General features: G+C 51.5%; 2 protein-coding genes across 3 annotated transcripts in view; one reads left to right on the top strand and one right to left on the bottom strand.

Annotated features, from left to right (window-relative positions):
• Positions 1-6,932, top strand: part of CXCR5 (C-X-C motif chemokine receptor 5) — a 17,432-nt gene extending 10,500 nt beyond the window's left edge. Inside the window, exon 2 of the mRNA XM_027835669.1 lies at positions 3,674-6,932. Coding sequence (XP_027691470.1) covers positions 3,674-4,759 — 1,086 coding nt within the window. The 3' untranslated portion in view covers positions 4,760-6,932. The remainder of the gene's footprint in view (positions 1-3,673) is intronic.
• BCL9L (BCL9 like) overlaps positions 6,807-24,278 on the bottom strand; it is a 35,268-nt gene continuing 17,796 nt past the window's right edge. Inside the window, exons 2-8 of one of the 2 annotated variants that reach the window (XM_027835667.1) lie at positions 19,113-19,489; positions 18,211-18,330; positions 15,074-15,278; positions 14,760-14,844; positions 12,288-14,601; positions 11,421-11,687; positions 6,807-10,514 (exon numbers count right to left, since the gene is read on the bottom strand). In XM_027835667.1, coding sequence (XP_027691468.1) covers positions 9,406-10,514; positions 11,421-11,687; positions 12,288-14,601; positions 14,760-14,844; positions 15,074-15,278; positions 18,211-18,330; positions 19,113-19,413 — 4,401 coding nt within the window. In that variant the 5' untranslated portion in view covers positions 19,414-19,489 and the 3' untranslated portion in view covers positions 6,807-9,405. The remainder of the gene's footprint in view (positions 10,515-11,420; positions 11,688-12,287; positions 14,602-14,759; positions 14,845-15,073; positions 15,279-18,210; positions 18,331-19,112; positions 19,490-24,278) is intronic. The other variant, XM_027835668.1, reaches the window with a different exon arrangement.

Genomic DNA, 24,278 nt, shown 5'->3' with positions numbered 1-24,278 from the left:
TTCCCCTATAGAACGTATGCTCTTAGGACAGCTAGGTGGCACAGTGGATAGAGCACTGGCCTGGGATTCAGGAGGACCAGGAGTTCAAATCTGGCCTCAGACACATAACACTTACTAGCTATGTGACCCTGGGCAAGTCACTTAACCCCAGTTGCAAAAAAAAAAAAAAAAAAGAATGTATGCTCTTGTACCATCTGTGTCCTGGGCACCTAGCACAGTGCATACAGACTATTTGTTCATATGGATTATATGTGGCAGAGCCCTCCAAGCTCGCATTGGCCTGAGCAGCCACAGTTGGACACGCTAACTTGACTTCAATACAGTGACGTCACTTTGGTCCTCTTCAGGAACGGACAACCACCAACCAACCACCAATGGGAATCATCGATGCTTATTGATTGATTGATCCCCCTAGCACAGCACTTTGTACACAGTAGACAGTTCATAAGGGTTTGTTGACTTGAGTTGCATTCTGCTGCTTTTTAATGCCAAAATTTGTGTGTGAATAGCTCCGGACTGTATTGCCTACTGCACATGTGTGTTTATATCCCATGTCCCTATAGCCTTTCTGGGGGGGAGAAGGGATGGATTTGTTGGGACAGTCTCTGGTCCTTGTACCTACCACCACTTCCTCAATGGGTCAGCACCAGCCTGCATTTCTCCCTCAGAGAGCCATACTCTATGCCTCTCCTCAGGGTATCTTCCAGAGCAGGGACCCCTCCCTCAACCGTTGGCTGAGGCTTTTACACTTGTCACTCCTCCTCATCCCCCAAATTGCAGTTTGACACCTCCTGCTGAGACATATCAATTCTTCTCCCCACAAACCAGCTTCCTCCCTTCTCACCCCCTCATTCTCCCAGGGTGTCTTCCAAATCATAACTGTATGAATCAAAGAAATCCTTCCTTTTCCTCCCACCTTCAGGGAGTCAGGAGGGAACACAAACCTATCATCTCACCTTGCCCAATTTTCAGACACTTTGACATTAAATAAATTACCCACAAAATGTAAGATAAATCCGGAGCTGTAACTAGCACAGACTGAACATGGTTTTGTCCCAGAGTACTGACATCCAGGGGAGCTAATCCTTCTTTCAGAGACTTCCCCCACTTCCCAATCTCAATAAAGGAGAGGACCAGACTGTCTGGGGACAGAACTGCCCCCTCTACTGGGCTCTTCTCCTTGCCACTATCCCCATACTCTCACAACTGAATCTGCTCTGATTATAGATAGGGCTTGTTACAAGGCCTCTAGGCAAATCAATATGGAAATTAGCTGTGATGTTTTGTGGGTCAACACTTTGGACACAGATCATAACAGGGCCACTGTACCAATCAGGCAGGCTAGTCCCAGGGTCTCTGACAAGCAGCCATATTTTATCCATCGCCAGAATTCTATCCGTTTCTGCCCCTATACTCTGCATCTTCTCTTTCTCCGTCTAATTTGCCCCACTCTTCCCCTATGTTCCTGGTTTCCCCTTCCAAATTCTAGTAAGTGACAATGGTTATCAGATGGCAGTGTGGATGAGGCTCCCTGTGCCCAACCCAAGAGAAAGAAACCTTAAGCCAAGCGCACAAAGGTGGATGCTCCAGGGCTTCCAAGGTCATAGGCTATCACAGGATTGAGATTTTAGAAATCATAGACCAGGGCTGGAAGGGAAGTCTAACCCCTTCATTTTACAGATGAGAAGATTAAGGCCCAAGGAGGCCAAATAACTTGTCTGACATCCCAGAGAAAAGTAAGCATACAACCCTCTCATTTTACATAAAAGCAAACTGAGGATGAGGGAAGTGAATTGGCTAACAAAGTGCTGGCAGGCCAAGATTAGACCCCATCTTCTGACTATTTTACCTGGATTTCATGCTATACTATCTTCCCATCTCTCCCATTCCCCTCCGCACATCCATCCCATTCTAGACCATGGGGGAGAGTTCCCGTTTAACAAGGTGAGATTATGTTCGGATGTCAGAGTTCAGAGACAAAGGGCACTTGCGCACTGAGATAACTGGTAAGCAATAGAAGATGGTAGTTAATCAATCAACCAACAAGCATTTATTAAGCACTTACTACATAGGTGCCAGGCTCTTTACTAAATGCAGGAGACACAAAGAACAACTGAAAACAATTCCTGCCCTCATGGAACTTACATTCTAATTTGGAAGACAACACGTACATATATGTCTACGCAAGTTACATACAAAGTAACTACAAGGTAATCTTAGAAGGGCAGGCACTAGCCTTTGGAAGAGCCAGGAAAGGCCTGGCAGTGGGTGTTTGAGCCAAACAGCTGTTTTCCCTCCACAGGATCAGGTAAGAGCAATACTCTCATTGTGGGCAGATGAGCTTTTGAGACGCGTCCTTATGAGCAGTGAGAACAAGGGTACAACACATCCTACCTGTTGCTCCCTAGAGACTTTGTCATTTACAGAATTACCCTTTTTGCTAACACAGTTGGGTTATAATTAGTTATCAATTGCAAGGCAGGGTTGGGGAGGGAGAGGTAAGAAGGGGGCTGTGAGGAACAGGTGCAGCTGAGGCAGCTGTGAGTGAAAGGTATGAAAACACCGATCAGGGCCTTCCTCTGTGGTTAGCTCCGTAAACAGCCTGAGTAAAGGGGTGGGGGAAGGGGAAAAGAGGAGGTCTGAAACCACAGCTGACACTGCCTCTCCACTCACTTCTCTGCCTGTATCCACTCGTCCTCCTCTCTCTTCCTCGTCTTTCTCCTCCCTGTTTTCTGAAGTCGTTTGGCTACATTAAAGATGGAGGTTGGGATGGGAGGGAGTATTGATGGCGACAGTAAGCAGGGTGGGGTAGATCTATTTTATCCCCATGAGCCAGAGAGGGAAACTGAGGCAAAGGAGACAAGCCAGGATTGGGAAGAGGCCCGAGGACATCTAGGGTGGGAAATAGAACAAGTGGGTGGGGCTGCTGAAGAGTCCTCTTTCCGCTGCAAAGTGGGACACCATCCCCAAGAAAGACTGGGTCAATGACCAGGATGCAAGGTCATGGAGCAAAGTGTCCAGGGGTCAAGTCCTCCTCCCCAACTGTAGACTCACTAAGCAAAAGCCCTATATCTTTGCATTTACTTACTTGTGTACAGGTATATCTTTCTCCTGGAGAATGTAAGCAACTTGAGGGGAGGAGTTGTGCTGTTTTGCATCTGTATCCCTGGCATCCAGCACATTACTTTAAGCTTTTTTACTTTGATAGGGAGAGGTGGGTGTTTGCGGCAGTCCAGGACTCTCATTTCAACCATACAGGGAATTCCTGATATGGAAACTCTCTCCACTCATACAGGTCAGTACCTCACCAATAACTTACAGCCTTAGCAATTTGCCTGAGGGCAATGAGTTGTTAAGTGGCTTGCCTTGCTCCCACAGCTACAATCTGTCAGGGGCAGGGCTCGAACCTCACTCCCTATCTCAAGGCTAGCCTTCTGTTCACAATTTTATGCTGCCTCCCTATGAACAAATGAACAAATAAATAAATGAATGAACCCAGTTTTTTTTCCATAAGACTTCTGGCTCTGCTCTTCCCTGCTCCTTCCAGGCACGCATAATGCTATTAGGAGAGCAAAGGGAATTGATAAGGTGATGGGGTTCTCAGAAGCAAAGGCACTGGTCCTCACCTCTCTTTCTCCTGTTTCTCCCTCCCCATCCCTCTTGTCCCTCACAGTTTACAGCTCTGGATTTCAGTAACTATAGCAACTATAGCAACTACAGCAATGAGCTGCCAGAAGATGACTACTTATGCCCTGAGGTCCACAGCTGGGAAGACCAGCTAAGCTTCAAGGCAGTTTTTGTGCTGGTGGCCTATAGTGCCATCTTCCTCCTGGGCATGTTGGGCAATGCATTGGTGCTCGTGATTCTCATGAGCCATCGGACGACCCGAAGTTCCACGGAGACCTTCCTGCTCCACCTGGCCGTGGCTGACCTCCTCCTTGTGCTTACCCTGCCGTTTGCTATGACTGAGGGAGCTGTGGGCTGGGTGCTCGGGCCCTTCTTCTGTAAGACTGTGAGTGCCCTTCATAAAATCAATTTCTACTGCAGCAGCCTGCTCCTGGCCTGCATTGCCGTGGACCGATACCTGGCCATTGTTCACGCTGTTCACACCTACCGCCACCGCCGCCTCTTCTCCGTCCACATCACCTGTGGGGCTGTTTGGCTGGCTAGCTTTCTCTTTGCACTGCCTGAGATCCTGTTTGTGACAGTCAGCAAAGTGACAGGCACCAACGGTTCTGCTACCTGCAGTTTCTCTGGCCAAGGCCTGGTGGGCAGCAATGCACGGCTCACCTCACGCTTCCTGTACCACATAGGGGGCTTCCTCATCCCTCTGCTGGTGATGGCCTGGTGCTACACTGGAGTGGTGAGGCGCCTGTGCCAGGCCCAGAGGCGATACCAGCGGCAGAAAGCTGTCAAGATAGCCATCCTGGTGACAGGGGTTTTTTTTTTCTGCTGGTCCCCTTATAACGTGGTCATATTCCTGAACACACTCGTGATGCTAGGTGCCGTGCCCAAGTCCTGCCAACTGGATGACCACCTGGCAACAGCTATTACTACATGTGAGTTCCTGGGCCTGGCTCACTGCTGTCTCAACCCTGTGCTTTATACCTTTGTGGGTGTAAAATTCCGAAGTGACTTAATTCGCCTGCTGGGGAAGCTGGGCTGCGTGGGCCCTGCTACCCTCCACCGATTCCTCCCCAGTTGGCGCAAGGGCAGCAGCTCAGAATCAGAGAATGCCACCTCTGTCTCCACCTTCTAGGGCCCAACCCCTTATTCCCTTTCAAGGGTGGAAAGGGATCCCAGTCCTTCCTGGACCCTGTAAATGAGGATCTGCCTTGGAGTCTGATTATCACTCTGGACAACTACCCCCAAAAAAGATTTTTACAGGGACAGGAGATTGGACAAACCAGACAAACCCTTCTCTTCAATGGACATCTCTATCCATTGCCCTTCCAAGACCTGGGACCAAGGATGGAGCCTGGGGTGGGGACAGAGAAACAGAGGCCAAAGCTTGAAAAGGCCTGGTTTGCTTAGCTTGGCGTGAGGGAAAGGGTGTCATATATCCTCCTAGGTCTTCAGGGACAAACTCTTCAATGAAGTCTAGAGAAAGGCTCAGGATGATACCATCACTTTTATTCCCTCCATCTTAGAATCCCATACCCCTGGTCACACTTGACCTCCTAAGAGGAAAAGAATTTTTAGTCTTTTGGGGGAGCTGGCCCTGGGTTATTGTCCCTCTGGATCACAAACTGAAGCCTAGAGACTATTGAGTTAAGGGCTCCAGTTGAGGTGAATCCACCTGATATGTGGGCAGAGACCCTTCCACATCTGTCTTGCTCCCCCACCTGTCCACCCGCTTAATTCTTTCAGCTGTACTCACTTTGGCCCGTTCCACAGCCTTGCCATCTGAGGGCCCTATTCAAGCAAACAGGAAGCTCAGACTGACCCAGTTCAGGCACCTGGAAGCCTGGCTAAAGGTGACCTTTGTTCTTGACCACAGGCACCCCCAAACCCTCCCTAGCTCAGCTCCGTTCAGGCCCAGGTAGTGCTCTATAAAGGCTCAAGGTTAGGATCCCAATGCCGGTCAGAAAAACGAGGAACATCTCAGGCCAGGTATGAGGGAAAGCCTCATGTGAGGGGAGCAGTTCTGATAACCTAAGTGCAACTGGTGTCTTTGTATCTGTGGAGGTGGGGATTGATTCTAGCTTTAGACATGTGCTGGGGGTGGGGAGAGGGATGTTTCAGGGGTCTTCCACAACAGGAAGACTTTGAATACCTGCTGCTGTCTACCCAATGGACAAATTCTGTTCCACTTTGCAATTTGGGAAAACTCCTTACCTCCCGGAACAGGGGTATATTCAGGAGACTGTGCTGACCTCAGAGAAGGGGAGGCGGCTCACCAGAGATGAACAATACAGCTGTGTAGGGGCCCGGAAATTAGAGGCTCTTCTAGAGAGGACAAGAAGACCAGGAGAGAAAGTCTGCTGGAAGGGCCTCCTGGAGGGTATCTGATCAGACCAGCGTCTGACCAATCCCCTTCCCAAGCAGAAAACTCGGGATCCTGAGCAGGGAACCCCTACCCAGCTGGGTGATTCTCTGAGCCTCCCATTAAACTGTAAGCTCCTTGAAGGCAGACTGGTTTTTGCCTCCTTTTGTATCTCCAGTGCTTAATGTAGTGCCTGGTGCATAGCAGGCATGTAATAAATGTTTATTGATTGATAGATTGATATGTCTACCATGAAACAGTTCCTGGACTGGCATCTCCTCAAAGGACCATGCCCAAACTTACTGGTAGCTAGAAGGGAGATTCAAACTTCAAATGGAGAATGGGGGCACACCAGCCTCCCAGGACCAAGTGCACCTCTGGTAAGGGAAGTGAGGTGGGGGAAGGGACAGGATGGGGCCCCAGCACCGAACTCTGGGAGGGAAGTCCCCAAACCCCTAAGGAAGCAGCAATCCACTCTTCTCTGAGGGACCTGCTCAGATGGAACCGGAGGAAGCTGCTTCTCGCTTAGAGGGGCCCAGCTTGACCAGCCACCCTACAGTCCTACACCAGGCCCCACACCCCTTCGGCCTAGGAGATGGGGGCTGGCAAGCTCAGATCTGCTGGACAACCCCAGAACAACACCCTCTACCTCATAACAACCAAAACACAATAAAAAGCTACCCCTTCAGGACCTGACTGAGGGGGCAGAAAAAGCCAGTGCTTCTTACCTGACAGAACACGAGGTCTCAAGCCATCCTTCCTAGCCCAAACAGTGGAACAGAGAACAGACCCATCAGACACAAAGGCACAAGGCAAGAGGTTGATTTTTGAAGTTTTTCTTTTTAATAAAAAGGCACCTATAAAACAGGTCAATACAGTACAGGCAGCACAGAGACCCCCGAAACAAGCCTAAAAATTGTTTCAAAATAAAAACCAAGAAGATGTCTTCACATATTGTATTTATATATTTATATTTATATATATATATATATATATTTATATAATGATACAAAATGGCTGGGGGCAGGGGTATGGCCATGAATTGGGGATGGGGGGGGGAGTAGAGGCTGGTGGGTTAACTTCAGTGATAGTGGAAGGTGTGAAGAGGTGGAAAAAGGCCTGTTGTGGGCAGTGGGGAAGGGGTCAGGTGTGGCTCCACTCCCCTTGGGTTCAGGAAACACTAAGAATCCCAGGGCCTGGGAAGAGACAAGATGTTGGTAATCCTGGGGTGAGAAAGAAGACGGGGTGATGACTCAAGTTGAGCAAGACCCAGGATGGGCAAAGTGCCTGGTGGGAGTCAGAGGATGAGGAAGAGTCTGATGTGAATGAAGGTGGTGTTCAGAAACAAGAGAGCTCTGTCCTGGAACCCCTGGGAGCTGTTCTGGGGGAAGGATGGGGAGAAAGAACTTGATTAGGCTGACAATGGGCCAGGTGGACAGCACCAAATGCCAGGGAGGGGGGTGGGGTGAAAGAGGCCATATCCCTTTGTATCATGGCTACTGACCTGGGGCCCTATCCCTAGTGGGACAGGAAAGCTGGCAGAGAGAGGGCCATGTATCCCAAGGGAAAAAGACACCTCTCCTTCTGGAATTGGCCCTCAGCACAAAAGGCCTTCCCTGAAGACAGGAAAGGGGGGAAAAAAAGAGATTCCTTTTTTAGGGCAAATGGGAGACCAAACACACAACTGGTCTATGGCTTTTGATTCACTGTGCCTGTCCCCCCAACCTCCCAAGAGCTTTACCCTGCTTGGAAGGATAGGGAGAGATCACTTAGAAGAAAAGGGACAGGAGGCTCTTTGGGGGTAGAGAAGGGAGAAGAGGGGATTTGAGGAGGGTCGGGGTACAGGAAGGCCAATGGCCAATTAACTCAATGCCCGGAAGGGACGCATGAGGCTTTTCCTCCTCAGACGGTCCCCATGGTGGGGGTGGGGTACTGACTCAGAGACTTCCCCTCTTTTCCTTCCCCCTTTAGTAAGAGGAAGTAGGTGGTGGCTTCAGGAGGACACTGGTGTGTGGCACAGTCCCATGGTCTTAAGTAACAAGGTCAGCGCCAGCAGGGGCAGTTATTGCTGGCACTATGACAACCTGTTCCATAATTGGGGGGAGGGGATGGAACTCAAGGATCCCAAAGCCATCAGGATGGGGAGAGAAAAATCTTCCATGATCCTAAATAGAACTTAGGAGGGACTGAATGGGAAGCCCCCGACCAAGGTCCCTACTCTGGCATCTCCATTCTGGAGAAGCTTTTAAGTTGGGGTTAAGATGTAGTAGGAGGAGAGGTAGCAGGGGCAGACATCCCAGATGTGCAACTTGGGGAAAGCAAGGGCCTGACACTGGGTATCAAGGGAGACACAAGGAAGACACACGTTCAATACATGTGGCCCCTGAATGTCTCGGCAGTACAGTCAGGTTTCAGGACTCCCAGAATCCTAATCCAGCCTTCTGGGTAGCCCCAGGATGGAAGCCTGCCTGGAAACCCTGAAGCACATTTGAAAAGGAGGTGGTTATGGGGCTACTATGCTCTTGAGGGGTGTGACCTTGCACTAGAGACCTTTCTGCAAATGGTGAGTGTGGGTGTTTGCATGTCCCTGTGAGAGATGTCAGAGGGTTGGGTTTTCTTGGAGGGTGAGGGTTGGGGAGGGGGGTTGGGAGGGAGAACACAGGTTAGAGAAGGGGGGATTTCTTTTTTCCTTTTTTTCCCGAGTCGTCTATTAAAATACAGAAATACAGCACACGCACACACCGGCACAAAGCGCAGGCCTTATTTACAGCGATGATGGCCAATGACATCCACCCACCTGTCTGCACGGGGGAAGCGAAGGGGTGGAGGGAGAAAATAGAGGCATCAGCTACACCACTGGGGAATCTGAGGCAGTGGTGGGATAGGAAGACAGGAGGAAAAGGTGAGCAGGGCAGCAGCAAGAGAGGAAAACCAAGAGACTTGAGAAAGACAGAGACCTAGAGGCAGCAAGTCAGAAAGACAGAGAGACCAAAGCGGAAAAGGAAGAAGACACAGTGTCAGCTCTCACCCTCCTCCCAGTACAGTCTGGGACCCACAAACACAAGTTAATTCACTGATGCTGAGTAACCAACAAGGGGGCAGGCGAGTGAGACCAATAAACTCCCAAGACACTGGAACAGGGAGAGGAGGGGAGGAAGACAAGGAGTCCTGGGGGCTGAAACCGAGTAAAAACCCAAACCAAAACGAACCATCCCCCCTCCCACCCCAAGCCAACAGCATTATCTGGTTTCCACAGATGCCACTCCAACACACAAGGCCCCCCCACCCCCCCCACCCCATGACACTAGGCCATTCAAAAGTTGTAGGGGATGAGTTTTTTAAAAGTTTGCAAAATTTTTTCAGCCCAGAGCCTCCCCACCTACTGAACCCACATGCCCCACCTCCCTGACCCAAGCTGGCTAGAAGGGCAGGTTGGCCATGTTGCCAGGGCCAGGGAGGTAGCCCATCTGGCTGTCCAGAGACACACTGCGTTGCCGCAGGGGGTGGGACACCATAAGGTTCTGCTGCGGTGGGGGGCCCATTAGGGAGCCTTGGGGGGACAGCATATGGGGGGGTTGACTGTATACCTCCCCCCCTACACCCCTCTGTTTCATCAGCATGAAATTCTGCTGGGCCATGAGGCCTTGAGGGGGAGACATGACCCCCTGATGGAGGCCATGGGGCATCATGCCTTGTTGTGGGGGCACACCTGTCCTGCCCAATAAGGGCATCTGTCCGGGATGGCACATGGACATGTTGAGACCCCTCTGGACACCCTGCTGACCTGGGATGTTGGGGGGCCGGGAAGGGGTCTGTTCAGCCATCATGTTCTGAAGGTTCATGAGGTGGAGGTTGGGAGGCTGAGTTTTGGGAGGCTGGTTCTCACTTTTGGGGAAGTATTGAAGGGTGCTGCTGGGTTTCTCCGAGGGGATAATCCGGGACAGGTCGAATTCAGGAATGCCTGTTGGGGTGGGTCGGATCACCTCACTCAGCTCAGGGTCATTCAGCACAGATGCCACACCTGGCAGTACTCCTGGAGGGTATGGCTCACCCATTCGCCCTGCCAGCCCCTTTCCCATTAGATGCTGCTGGGGTGGCATGGGACCTGATGGCTGACTAGGCAGGTCCTCGGGGGGCAGGGGCATCCCGGGTGGATAATGCTGCTGCATGCCGGGACCCCCACCCCCACCTCCCCCAGGGGGCATGGCGCCATGGGGCTGCTGAAGCCGAGGGGGGAACACCAGCTGGTTAGAGGACATCATTTGGGATGCGTTGGGCATGGGGCCGCAAGGAGGGTTCAGGGAATCTGGGGCACCAGGGGGCATCATCATGGAGTTCGGGGGGGGGCCACCAGGCCCCTGTGCATTAGGGTGCAGCGGAATGTTGGAGCCCATTGGGTTGGGTGAGGGCAGCATGGCAGGCGGGGGCTCATGAGACAGGGGCTGTTGGCCAGGCAGGTTCATGCCCATGGGGCTCTGGGCAGCTGCCGAATTCAGGTGCAACTGGTTGGGCTGGTTGGTGTTGATCCCTGAAAGGAAAGGACAAAGGGGTCAAACACGCCTTGGGTGTTAGGAGAGGGAAGCAGCCGACCTTTCCAGCCTTCATCTGCCATTTCCTTCCTTGGCTTCAATCTGACCATCTCCCAATGTGGTTGCCTTTTAGGGTTCTGATTCTTATTCTCCCCACATAAGCACCCCTGGGACAGCAGCAAGTAAGCATCTAGGTAGCCTCTTTGGACCTCAAGTATGCTGTCCATAATAGTGAAAAGAAACAGCCCTGTCCCTCCCTGGTTCTTGGAGCTCTTAAAAGGTTCAAATGCAATATGCATACATAAGTATATATAATGCGTTACTTCATTTTATATTTTGGGCAGCTAGGTGCCACAGTGGATAGAGTGCTGGCCCTGGAGTCAGGAGGACCTGAGTTCAAATCCAGCCTCAGCCACTTACTAGCTGTGTGACCTTGGGCAAGTCACTTAACTGGTTGCCTCAGTTTCCTCATCTGTAAAATGAGCTGGAGGAGGAAATGGCAAACCATTCCAGTATCTTTGCTAAGAAAACCCCAAATGGGGTCATGAAGAGTTGAACGTGACTGAAATCACTCATCAACAACGATTTTATATATATGTGCACATATGTAATCATACATACACACAGATAAATAGATATATACATCTATATCTATCTGTGCCCTTGGGGAAAAAAGCCCTATGTGAATTTTAAGGATTATTAATGGTCATTGCTGTTACTGCCATAGTTCTTGCCAGCATCGCCATAATTCATAGCTCATCTGTGCCCCATGGGGTAGGAGGTATTGTGTCTCCTGATCCATTAACTCCATCTATGGTTGTGGGCAGCCAAAATTCCTTCCCTCCTATTCTGCCTCAGGGGGCCAGAGCCAAAAGGCCAAGTCTCCAGGAATGTTGGTTTCCCACCTGGCATGGTCCCTGGTGGAAGCATAGGCCTATCAGGCAGGAGCTCGTCATCCGAGGTGGCAATGGTCTTGATGGCATTGTGGTATAGGGGGGTGGAACTGGGCATGGCATATTTGGACATCTGAGACATCATCAGCGACAGAGGGTTCTGGGAGGGGGCGGGATCTGGGGAGGAAGTAAAAGGCAGGCTGGGGTTCATGATGCCTCCAGGGGGATTGGCAGGTGGGGCAGAGGAGCTACTCCGAGGGCCGCTGGGAGGGAGGGCACCTACAGGAGAGAGGAGAGAAAGAGGTGATACCTCTGGAAGGCATCCCAGAGACGGGGCAGGGATCACTTCCCCTCCTCCCATAGTACCAACCTGACCACTGCTACTATACCCACTGACTTGACATCTTCACACACCCAACAACCTTACACCCATCTGCTTTTCTAAGACAGATCCCAAGGTGTAATCTAGAAGTCCTGAAAGGGCTAGGTAATAACGCCTCCCTTCAACAATCGGGAGATTAAGGTGCACATCTTTCCTACCTACAGCCACTGGGAAATTCACAAGGTAGTAGAAAGGCCACTGGATTCGGAGTCAGGACTTGAATCTTGGTTATGCCATTTGCTACCTATGTGTGACTTTGAACAAACCTTTTAAATTCTCTGTGCCTCAATTTCCTCATGGGTGTAATGACTATTTACTGAGAGTCCTTCCAGCTCTAGGTCCTATGATCCTATGCATTTCTGACTGAAGCAAATCTAGACTCCCTTTGGAATCTCTTCCTGTCCAGTGCTTCTGGGATAGCCATCTCAGATGAGTCTCCAGACCCATGTGAGTAACAAGCAATACCTCCCTCCATCTGAGCCCTGATGACCACTCACCTTGCTCCATGTTGCTCATAGTATTGGAAGAGTTCAAGTTGAGAGGCGGCTGCTTGTTCTGGCTGACTCCCGGGCTTGGCATGGCTGTCTTAGGCGAGGGCACCCAGCCTGGGGAGGGCACCGCCATGGAGGGAGACTTGAGCCGGCTGGGTGAGCCAGTAGGTGAACGGACGCTGAGGGAAGAGCTGAGGACCTGGGGAGATTTGAGGGGTCCTGGGGGGTTCGCGGAAGGCAGAGGCACCATCTGAGAGGGTGTCTGGGGCGACTTGAGGTTGGCAGAAGGCGAAGTGACCAAGGGCGAGTGCACCTGACTAAGTGTAGGTGACTTCAGGTGACCCATGCCCGGTGAGCCCATTTGGTTAATACTGATGGTAAGGTCTGAGGGCCGTCGGCCCAGCCCTCTAGCTGGGGCTGGGTGCATGGGTGCAGGAGGGGGAGGGTTAGGTGCTGGGGGAAGGGGCATGTGACTGAGCCTCGTGGTACCCAGGTTGCCCACAGGCATTGAGCCCTGATCGGGGCTGAACATGTCTGGGGCACTACCCATGTCCTGAGGCAGGGCAGGGTAGGGTCCTTGCCCCCCAGAGAAGCCTTGTTGGCCCTGGCCGGGGAACTGGGAGGGCATAAGCATCTTTTGGGGTGCCCCCATCATGCCACTACCGTTCTGGGCCCGGACCCGGGCCAGCTCCTCAGAAGCCAAGCCTTGAGGGCCCATCATGTCTGCAGGGCCCCGCATCTTCTGGGACATCAGCATCTGCTGCTGAGGGGTCATCTGCACGTTGAGATTCATGTTCATGTTCATGTTGACATTCATGTTCATGTTCAAGTTGCCAGGCCCCATGGGGGCATCCACATCCCTTAGGCCAGACTGCCCCATTGGTGGGCTCAGGAGACCCCTACTGCCCCCAAATTCCATGCTCATGGGGGCACCTGCCAGACCCTCCCCGCTGGTCATCTGCCCAGGGAACATGGTTGGTTCCATCTGTCGGTGGGCCTGAATCATACGTTCCATCTCCATGCCCTGTCCCATGGAGTTGCCCGCCATCCCCAGCGGGCGCTGCATACCCATCGTCCGCTTCTCTAGTAACTGGTGCCGCAGCAGCTCCTCACGTGCCCTTGGGGTCATGAATCTCTCTGCCTCACTCTGCCCACTGGGATAGGGCACTGCACCCTGCACAAAGTTGCCCGGCCCCGCCATCGGGGGCAAGTCTTCTGTCCAGCCCATGCCCGGCCTCACGGGCCTCTGCATGGCATTCATCGGCACATCCATAGGCATGCTTTGCATACCTCCAAACCCGGATACCCGCTGCATCTGGTTGCCAGGGAAACGAGGTCCAGGAAATGGGTGCCCTCCTCGGAGCTGCATTGGGTCCTGGACGTCCATGGGTCCCCGAAGCTGGGCCCCCATGCCTGGAGGCCACTGGTCCCCAGGTTTACTATGGTAAGGAGGTGGAGGGCCCCGGACCATCATGCCCCCCATGCCCTGGGACAGCATCATCTCCTGCAGGGGCCGTCCCCCATGGAGGCCAATCTGCTCCTCTTTCCGTCGCTTCTCCTCGTAATACTCTTCCTGCAGCTTGCGCCAGGCCACCTGCTCAGGCGTCAGACTGTCCTGGCTCAGCCGCTGCATCATGATGTTCATCTGCTGCCCCATGTCGCTGCCCGGGTGGTGACCCGGACCGTCGTGCTCCAGCCCAGGGCCTCCAAGGCTCTGTGTCTGGGAAATCATAGACTGCAGGGGCTCCTCATACTTCTTCAGTCCTGCGGGCGGGGGTGCTGGGGGTTGCTGGGGCGCTGGGGGAGCTGGCGCTGGTGGCCCCCCCTCCCCTGTGGCCCCCGGCGGGCCCTTGAGGAAGGGTTCAGTCTCCCCACTTCGAAGCAACAGCCGCTCGATGTCACGTAGCGTCTGTAAAGAGCGCTCCCGATGTTCCAGCTGCTCCTTTGACAAGCCCTCAGAGCCAGTCAGGGCTCGCTGCCCATTGCCTGTGGGAGTGCCCTCCCCTAGCAAGGTGGGACCTCCAGGGGCACCCCCAGGGTCACCTCCTGGGGCCAGGGGGTTTGTGGCAGTGGCAGCTGTAGGGGTGTTGGGGTGGGTTCCCCCTGTTGCGTTGCTACTGGTGGCACCCACAGAATTGGGTGTTAGATCCCTGTGTGTATCCTCAGGCGGCCCCTCTGGAGGCAGGGATGCAGGCAGAGCTGGGGGGGCACTGCCAGAGGGTGGTGGAGGCGGTGGTAAGGGGGGTGGCTGGGACTGTGGGGTGCCTGCTGAGGCTGTGCTCAAGGGAAGTGGTTCCGACGTAGGTGGCACCTTTGGAGCCTATGGGACGGCAAGAGCAAAGTATGAGGTAGAAGGCAATAGGCAAAGGAACCCACCTCTCAGACAGTACTAGGCTTTCCCCCAGTCCTGTATCCTCATGCCCACCTCCTAGGAAAAGTTCGGGACCGGGCCCATTTCTAGGCCTTAAAAATCCTCACCTGGTCGAGCTTGGCACGGGGTACATTTTGCTGGTGGTAGGCCAGAATGGAGTCAACTCGGCCTTGCAACACTGCCTCAGCTGCCCTGGATTGTCACGCAGTGGGGGAGGGGGGAGGAGAAATGGCAAAAGAGAAGGGTGACAAGGGGCTAACTGTACATAGAAGGAAAACACCCTGCCCTCCCCAAGCTGACCTCCCTGTGTTGTCCATACTAACCCCGGGTCCCCGAAGCAATTTGCTAAGGCATCTGGATGTATATGCTCCCAGAGTAGGGGCTGGACAGAACAGAAGCATTCTCCCCCAGCAGCACTTACGTGTTTGCAAGGTGGGTGGTGAAGACATAGACAAACTGAGCAGTTGGCTTTCCTGGGCCTCCCAGACCACCAGGGCCCTCTGGCCGAAGGCCAGCTGCAGGACCGTGGGGAGGTCCGGGGGCACTGCTCTCATTGAGAGGTGGTGGTGGGGCTGGGCCTGGGCCTAGCTGTGTGGTGGCCATGGCTGGGTCTGCTACATTACAATCTGCAACGGGAGAGGAGGAGGAGGAGAGAAAGAGGTGAGCAAGCTAATGACCTCTGTCCTAGCCCAGATTCACTGAAGGGGGATAATGGGTACTAAGGGAGACTCTGGAGCTGGGGGAGGATCACTGCTTACTAATCAAAACCAGGCTAGACCTATCACAAGTGGTTAAGATACCTTTCCCTAACAGGTTCATAGTGACAATCTGGCCACAAATGCCCTACGTGTTTATAATGTTGTTCGCTATTTCATTTGCCTTCTCTTGGTCAACTTTCAATAAGTGGTAACCATGGTAGAAAGAAAAGGGATGGTGGCTTCAGCATGTGTGTATTTATGTATATATACTGAACTTTAATCAATCAAGTCACAGATGGCTGGACTAGTAAATCACTGAGTGAGAAGAGGGGAAGGGAGAGGAGGGTGAGGGAGAGTAGGCAGAGCCTTGGTCTAGAACTCAGGAAAATGAAGTTCTAGGTCCAGTACCTCTCTGTGGTTTGCTATGTGATCTTGAGGAAGTCATTTGAACTCTATATACCTTGGTTTTTCTCTTTGATACAACAGGGAAAATAATACCTACTCTATGCCTTCTAGGAATACAGTAAGGATGAAAAAACTTAGTAGCTCTGCAGGATGTAAGGTATTATTAAACTTTCATAGCCATGACACAGACTGAAAAAATCGGAGGGAGATCTGTGTTCAAACAATGCTAATGTAGTCAGGATCACAGTTTCTACTTCAATATAGAACAGCAAAGAGAAAATTTCTGCTCCATAACTCTTAATTTCATTTAGTCACTTCACAAATAAGCTGATCACGAGGGTTGTGGTGGGGGGTGAACATGAGAGTAATAGCAGAAAAACTATTCAAAGTCTATCACCTCCTAACAGTGGTGCACAATAACAGTATATAAATCAACAAACATTTCCTGAATGTATGACATGCAAAGTGCTAAGCTAAATACTGGAGGAGGTTCAGAAATAAATAAAAACATGGCACCTGCACTTCAGAAATTTGAAATCTACGGGGGCAGCTAGGTGGCACAGTGGATAGAGCACCGGCCCTAGAGTCAGGAGGACCTGAGTTCAAATCTGGCCTCAGATACATGACACTTACTAGCTGTGTGACCCTGGGCAAGTCACTTAACCCCCATTACCCAACTTACCAAAAAAAAAGGAAAAATTTGAAATCTAGTAGACAAGAGAGAGACAGAAAATGACTATGATCCAAATGAGAACACAGTAGGTGCCCAGGAGTGAAACAAGTACCTAGGAATATCCAAAGAGTGTGAGAGAGGAAGATTACTGTTGGCTGAGGTGAAAGGGGAATTATGGAAGGCTTCATATAAGTGTGTTCTTTGTGCATAACCTGGGATGGATGGGATTCTCCCCCTCCTCCCTGCTAGCCATTCCAGATACTGCACTGCAGCCTAACCCTGTACCACAAGGGTGTCAAACTTGGGCCCTAGTGTAGCCAGAACAAGATTCAAATGTAATTAGGAAATGTTTAACAAAATAAACACAATAAAACATCAATAATATTAATTTGTGGCTTTTTAAGATGGTTTTATTTTTGGTGAGGCGATCTTAAGATGCCCCTTAAGATGTTTCTATTTGAGGGTCAGCTAGGTGGCACAGTGAATAGAGCTCTGGCCTTGGAGTCAGGAGGACCTGAGTTCAAATACAGCCTCAGACACTTAACATTTACTAGCTGTGTGACCCTGGGCAAGTCACGTAACTCTGATCACCTCACCAAAAAAAGGGAAGAAAAAAAAAAAAGATGTTTCTATTTGTGTTTGACACCATACAACACACATAGAGGTAGTCTAGTTTTCTAGATCATTGGTTTGGCAAAAATATGTTAAAATGCCTGCTCTGCTGGATGCTGCCAGAGACTCCAAGTTTGGATAAAACCTGATCATGGACAGACATCACAGAGCTTACTGTCTAGTACGGAGCCAATACTAGTCATCTTTATATGTGAAAATCTTTTCTCCCCAACTACTCTGTAAGCTCCTTGACCTGAAGGAATCTGTCTTATCCATGCATTCAATACAGACTAAATGAATGATCAATCAACCAATAAATCATCAGGCATTTACTAAATGCCGATTATATACAATAGGCACTATCTAGTAACAGAGAAAAATAATTTTGTACTGGTCTGGTCACATGAGCTCCAAGCACGTGAGCTTGTGATTTGTGTGACCCATTTCTGAGGCGGTTAGAAGAAAGTAATGGTGCCCAGGAACACAGTGGAACAAAATAGCCCAGACCAGGTCTGAACCCCTGACTAGGGCTACCCAGCAAAGCCTCTAATCAACTGAACCAGCTTGTCCTATCTCAAGCGTGAGCCAGCACTGCCCTCCCTGACCAAACCAGCAGGTGGCAGCACAGGCCAAGGATTCAAGGTGGCTCCTCGGGCTTTCCAGGGATAAGGGTGACTCATCACCCCCATTTCCCTTTAGAAAGAGGGAAACTGAGTACCAGGGAAGGGTAGGATGATGACCAGCAGTAGGAGAGGGACCTGGCATGCAGTTCCTCTGGGCCACCTTGGTCAGAGATAAGACAGGCTCTTCAATGGGAGAGGTGGGGGTAGGGGGGTACCTCGAAAGCCAGAATGGGAGAATGTAGAAAGAGAAGGTTGATTCTGGGGATCCCTGGGTCTGACACTAAAGCATTCTAGGTACAACTGCCCTATCACCTACTTTCCCCAGCTCCAAGACTCCACATGGTTGGATTGGGGTTCCTTTATAGGGTCCTGGTCTCTATTTCTAATTGATACCTTGGCTAAAGATGAAGTCTCATCCCTTGTGGGAGGAGATTGGGGGTCTCTTTTCCCCAAAACACCCTTCCTCCCCCCACACACAGGGCAAAGGCTAAGGAACCTTTCCTTTATCTATCCGAAGGTTTCCAACCTTGCCCAAATGGGAACTCACTATGGGTGGCCCCAATGGGTTTGTCGTCATCATCGCTGTCGGGCCCTGAACACCATTCGTCCCCACTGTATGGCTGCTTCCTCTCCAGCACACAGCGACGTTTACTCCTTGGTGCCACCTCTGTCCCGGGAAGGCAGAAGGCAGCAGCGGTGTGTGGAAGGAAGGGAGAGATGTTAGTGTTTGTTTCTAAAGTCCTAGGCATTCACCCAGTTAGCTCCCAATCTGTGTTCGCTTCTTCTCTCCTCAAGTTTGTTGGCACTGCCCAGACTGTTGTGGGAACCATGCCAGTCTCCCACTCCGCTCCCATGCCACTGGCCCCCAACATACTACCATTTGTTTCTGATTTTGCTCCAAAGCTAAAGCCGCCCAGAGCCCCTCCCCCCCACCCAATACCAAGCATAGAATAATCCTGACCACAACTGTTTCCAATTAGGACTGGGGGGGGGAGAAGGGGGAGGGGGGAACAGCTACTCATCCAGGCCCCTGTGCCTTCCCAAATGGCTCCCACCAGTTCAGGACACTGGAAAGCCTGGGAGCCAGGACCTACCTGGATTTTACACTTTATCCTACAGGTATTCTCTCCTAACCCCACTTCCCACCTAAATACACTTCCCCTATCTTCTCTACAGGGTGGGGTGAGAAGGAAGAGACAGGACTAGAGACCCCTTTATCTGAGATTCCATCACCCACAATGTGCCTCTTTGGTGACTGGTACTGCCTAGATGGAGATAACTATCCATAATACCACGAAACCCAGTTCCTAGCCCCTGCCTACTTCCACCCCTAGCCCCCAAACCAGAGCCAAAAGGGAAAATGCCCGATTCTCATAGTATGGGATGTTGGTGGCTGAGGGCAATAGGAAAGGACAGAGAAGATCTTCCAGATTAGGACACTATAGGTACCTTTGGCCTCGGCGTCCAGGGATGGGGTCCCAGCTTCCCGCTGCTCCCCTGAGTCCACTGACACACTCCTCTCCCTCTTCACCTTCCCCTTGAGTGAGCCAAAGGGAGGAACAGATGCCTGGGGGTTCTTCAGACTGGAGTTGCTGGGGGAGATCTGATTGGCCTTGGCCCCATGATTCCCTGCCCCCACGCCCTTGGAGCCCAGGTTACAAGTGGGCCCTTGGCTCACATTCTGGTGCTGCGACTGAGCCCCACCATTCCCCGTCTTGCCATGATTGGTCAGTTTATTTTCTGGGTGCATTGGCTTGGCTGGGGCTGGAGGGCCTCGGAGGGATGGTGGCAGGATCCCGGGGGCTCCTGTCCTGAGGTGGAGGTGCCTAAGAGAAGATGAAAGAGAGAAGGGATTGTTAATCTTGTGGGGAATTGGCTTATCCTCGGAGCCCAAGCAGCCCTCGGGCCAACTCAATTGTATAGTTTCTTGTTTCCATCAAGAAAACAAAATGTCTTGAGATGGAACAAGCTAATCAAAAGCCCTGATTTACTCCAGTGACCCATTAGACTGAGGGGTATCCCCTTTGGGTTGAGATCAGCAAAGGACCTTCAAGTGTGAAGGGAAACCAGATCCCCAAGCCAGTACCCACCTCAAGTCTCAAATGCACTGGCCCCCTGGACTTGCTGGTTTCTATGGCAACCCCTTCTTCATTCCCACAAATCCTTCATACATAGATAAGAAGGTCTACAGCCAACTATAGTCTACACCTCAACCAACCCTTGAAAGGGAATTCATACTCAGGTCCTTATGTTGGCATCCCCTCTTCCTGGACCATTTCCCTTTCTCCCTCAAACCTGCCATCTCCCTCCTCGATCCCTAACTCACCCGTGGTTTCCCCCAACCATCCCATCCCCTTCTCAGCCAAAGGGTGGAGAATGATGAAGGGAGACAAGAAGATCTGGGATCACTGTTTATGGAGGTCTCTCTCAGGAAATGGAGGAAATGACCTAGAGGGCAGAGGTCCACCATCCCAGTGCCCCAGTGGGAAACAGGCAGACCCACAGACAGGCAGGCAACCAGAAGGCAGGGGAGGGGCAGTGGTGGTATGGACAGCCAGCTTCCCAAAGCAAGAGCCGAGGAGCCATCAGCCAAGGATTCCTGCAGCCAGGGCTGTGGGCCCTTTAAGCCCCAGCCCCACTCCCCCACCAGCCTCCCCCCCTCCCCATCCCTCTCCCCGGAGACCTATTAATAGCCACTGGAAAGATCACATCACGGGGAGAGGATATTTATCCCCCCTCATTCCACACCAGCTCAGATTTATTTCAGCTCTGCTGTCCTGCTGCTGCTGCTGCTGGCGGCAATAGCCGCCACTGCTTCTGCCGCCGCCGCCGCCGCCGCCGCCGCCGCTGCCACCGCCTGGCCCTGTCTGCCTGCCTCTCCTGGGGAGGGGGAGGAAGCAGGTGCCCACCCGCTAGCAATATGCCCCTTAGCTAGACCGCACAAGCACTGTCTGCCACATGGCGGGTGGGGGGTGGGGGGTGGGGAGGGCAGTCTTTTCTCAGCCCATGCTACAGAGCTGGAGGTCTTCAGAAGAGGGCAAAGCAGGAGGATTGTGAGGTAGGGAGGGGGCTCCACAGGAGATAGCCAGCACCAAGTGCCCATAAGACAAGGGCATTATCTGATCAGAATCACCCTCTTCCTTGAGTCCTTTGGGTTAATGCAAGTAGCGCAGGTGAGAAAAGAGGATGCCTCTTTCTAAGGTCTTCCCACCCCCAACATATCCTGCAGGTAACCCAGGGGTCCTCCAATCTCCAAGATGCTAACATTTTTCAACCCTTTGGTAATTCAAGACTATCTTCTCTTCCGCTTTCCCAATCTGGGCCATACGTCTGTCCCTCTCTAAGGTATCCACACACATATATTATTTCTGTTAGCTGAGGTTCCCCCTCACAGGCTCTGAATAAGCCCCTACAACCTGATAGATTTCAAATGTCTGTACCCTATGCCCAGCGGCCTGGAGACCTGATGATCTATGGAGCTAACAAAAAGGAAACCTCCTATAAATTTGAGAGGGGGCTGATGGGTGACTCCAACAACCAGAAGCCCCTAGGGTTATAGGAACTAGGTGGAGAGGAACTAAAGGGCAGGAAAATTGGAAGAAGGGGTTGGTGGTGGTCTTAATTAGGGCCATATTCCTCATTATTTACAATTAAAAGCCTCAGCAGCCCGTCAGCCCTGACTATATGCCACCAATCCCCATGGAGTAAAAGCCCCTGTCTTCAGGGAGTTTATAGTCTCAAAAAAAAAAAAAATTCCCTTAAGAAGTTAACACCACAGGCAATGAAGGCAACAGGTTGAATGGAAAGAGCACGGGGTTTGTAGTCCGTGGACCTGAGTTTGAATATTGCTATATGACCTTAGATAAATGACTTAGCCCGGCCAGGCCAGTTTCCTGTCTGTAAAATGAGGTTGGCCTAGACTGTCTCTTTCAGCTCTAAATCTGTGATCCAATGATCCATCATATTTCCTGCTATCAAGGGCTTGCTCTGCTGAACCCTGCTATATGCCCTTCAGTGATGGGGCTGAGGGCAAATAATCCCACCCCACCCCACCCCAAGCCCAAGGCCTGGTCCCAGTTCTAGCCCATCCCTGGCAGGCCTGTGCCGGCAGAGAGAGTCTTGGCCTGGCGGGGCCCCGGGGCTGCAGCTGGGCTCCTCTGGAGACCAGTAATGTTGGCTCAGATTCCTCCCCAACCGCAAGAATGCAGGAGCCTCCCCTCCCCTCCCCTCCCCTCCCCCCGCCCCCTTAACCCCCCCTCATCCAGCAGGGCTAGAACCGAAAGCTGAGCTACTGCTGTAGAGAGACTGGCATGACTGCAGTATAATTTCTCAGGCCGCAGGCACGTGTGCATACACACACAGACCCAGAGACACATACTGACACTGAGAGACACAGAAAGAGAGAGACAGAGACAGAGACAGAGAGATACTCCAGAGACAGATCCACACATGGTGTCAAGAGACTACCACCAGATCCAGACAAACACAGAGGCACACATGGGAACAGAAACAAAGCCAGTCCAGAGACAGACAGAGCTCCACCAACACAAATGACTAGGGAAACTCATCTATGGGGATAAAAGGCCACCAACAGAAGAGTCAATGTTTCAGGGATAGATATGAATCCATATAGAGAAATAGAGGGGACACAGATGGGAACTTCAACCCAAGCCTATGAAGATACACACAGTCACAAAAATGTGGTAACAGACAGACACACAAGTCCAGATGCTTCCTCTCACATCCTATATGTCATTCCTCAGGCCCCTGGTTCTCTCCCCTGATACTCTGAGGCCCCGGGAAAAAGGAGACCACTTAGACATACTCAATGGCCTTCAAGCAGGTTAATGGGAGGCAGCAGAGGAAGATCCAATTGGCTGGGTCCAAACCATAGGTCACCACTACTTTCTCCCATTTGGAAAAAGCACATAAATGTAGTGTCCGTCCCCCCCAAGACAGACACCCCCCAAAACGGGGCAGTCTCTTTCTAGAGTGCAGAATCAGGTGCCTTGAGGCTTGAAGAGATGATCCTAGCTTCAAAAAATCAAACAGTATTTGTTTATTAAGTAGCTACTACTGTGTGCCAGGTGCCATGCCAGGTTCAAAGGTGAGAGCAGCAGTTCATCTGAAACTGTCCATCATCCAGATCACAGACACCAAATCTACGGTATCACTTTCAGCCCTCACGTTCTACGAGAACCCTCGAGCACGCCAGTCCCCTTATTTTGAGAAGAGGAAACTGTAGCCCAGATTAGAATGGCTTGCTACTACCATACCTCAAGTCAGACGCAAAACCTTCCCAGGAAACCAGGTCTCTGGACTCCTAACCCAGCACCACACTGCCCTCCTTGAGGGTGTCTTCAAGAAATAGCACCCTGTGTCTACTTTATTCTGTTCCCCCTATAGTGTCACAAAAGGATCCCCCCACACACAGATTCTCTTCACTGCTACTCCCTTCCTCAGGCCTCAAAAATAGGGAAAGGGGTTGAAGAGGACATAAGATTAACAGCTAGAATTCATGCCATCTCCACTGGGCACATTCATTTCCCTACACTAGTACCTGGGCTAACCACCACACCCTCTGAGTAAGAACGCCATTCAGTGCCCCAGTGACTAGGATCTCCAAGACTAGAGATGAGAAAACTGAGCTATAGGGCTACCTAACTAATGGGAAATTCTTCCCCTCACCCTGTACCCAGCCAACCAAAAGAATAAAAATACACAGAGAAGCTGAGAAGCTGTGTGCTCTCCAAAGCCTTCCTGAGTCCTCTTCCAGACAAAGCCCCAGCCCCCTCTTCCCAAGCTCTACCCTCCTCCTCCTCCTCACCTCCACCCGGTCATCAGGCAAGTTGATTCAAGAGCAGATGAGTCAGATCTTTTCTGTCTCCCCTCCTCTTCCCTTCTTTGCCCTCTCCAGGAGCCCATCCCCTCCCTTCGGGCTCCCAGGGTCCACCCACCCCAACCCTAACACTTAGGGTGAGCAATGAGGCGATGAGGAGCTCTAGCCCAACCACCATGGGTCAAGTTCTGAGCCTAGCTGTATAAGTGGGAAGACCAACTCCAGCGCCTAAGAGGTCAGAAGCCTCTTCCATGGGGGGGGGGGGGAGAAGGGATCAGATGGCCTAGGAAGAGAAGCACTGCCTCAGCAGGAGGGAAGGGAGTCAATGTGTCCATAAATGGGGTGCAGGTGTGAGTCACCTGCGCAGAGGAAAAGACTCCTACCCACTAGAGGAATGAGGCAGAGGAGTGGAGAGAAAGACAACAAGACACACAGAGTGAGATTATCTACTTTTCCCTAAACTCATGAGAATTGGAGGGGGGAGATCTCCCAATAAGGTAACAGTGGGATGGCAAGGAAACATCAATGAATTTGAAGTCTAAAGACCTGAGTTCAAAACTTGGCCAAGTCACCCTGGACCATAGCCTTCCCATTGAAAAGGTGAGGAAAGTTAAACTAGAATCTAGTTATTAGATAATAAACAGCTCCAGGCATTCTTTCTGACTGTCCCCCATCCCTGGAATGCTCTCCTCTCCACAACTACTGACCTCCTGGTTTCCTTTAAGTCCCAACTAAAATCCCACCTTCTACAGGAAGCCTTCCCCAACCCTTCTTAA

The sequence above is a fragment of the Vombatus ursinus genome, unplaced genomic scaffold (assembly GCF_900497805.2).
Source record: "Vombatus ursinus unplaced genomic scaffold, bare-nosed wombat genome assembly UNPS02014816.1, whole genome shotgun sequence".
Taxonomy (NCBI): domain Eukaryota; kingdom Metazoa; phylum Chordata; class Mammalia; order Diprotodontia; family Vombatidae; genus Vombatus; species Vombatus ursinus.
This window is presented reverse-complemented; position numbering and strand designations above follow the sequence as displayed.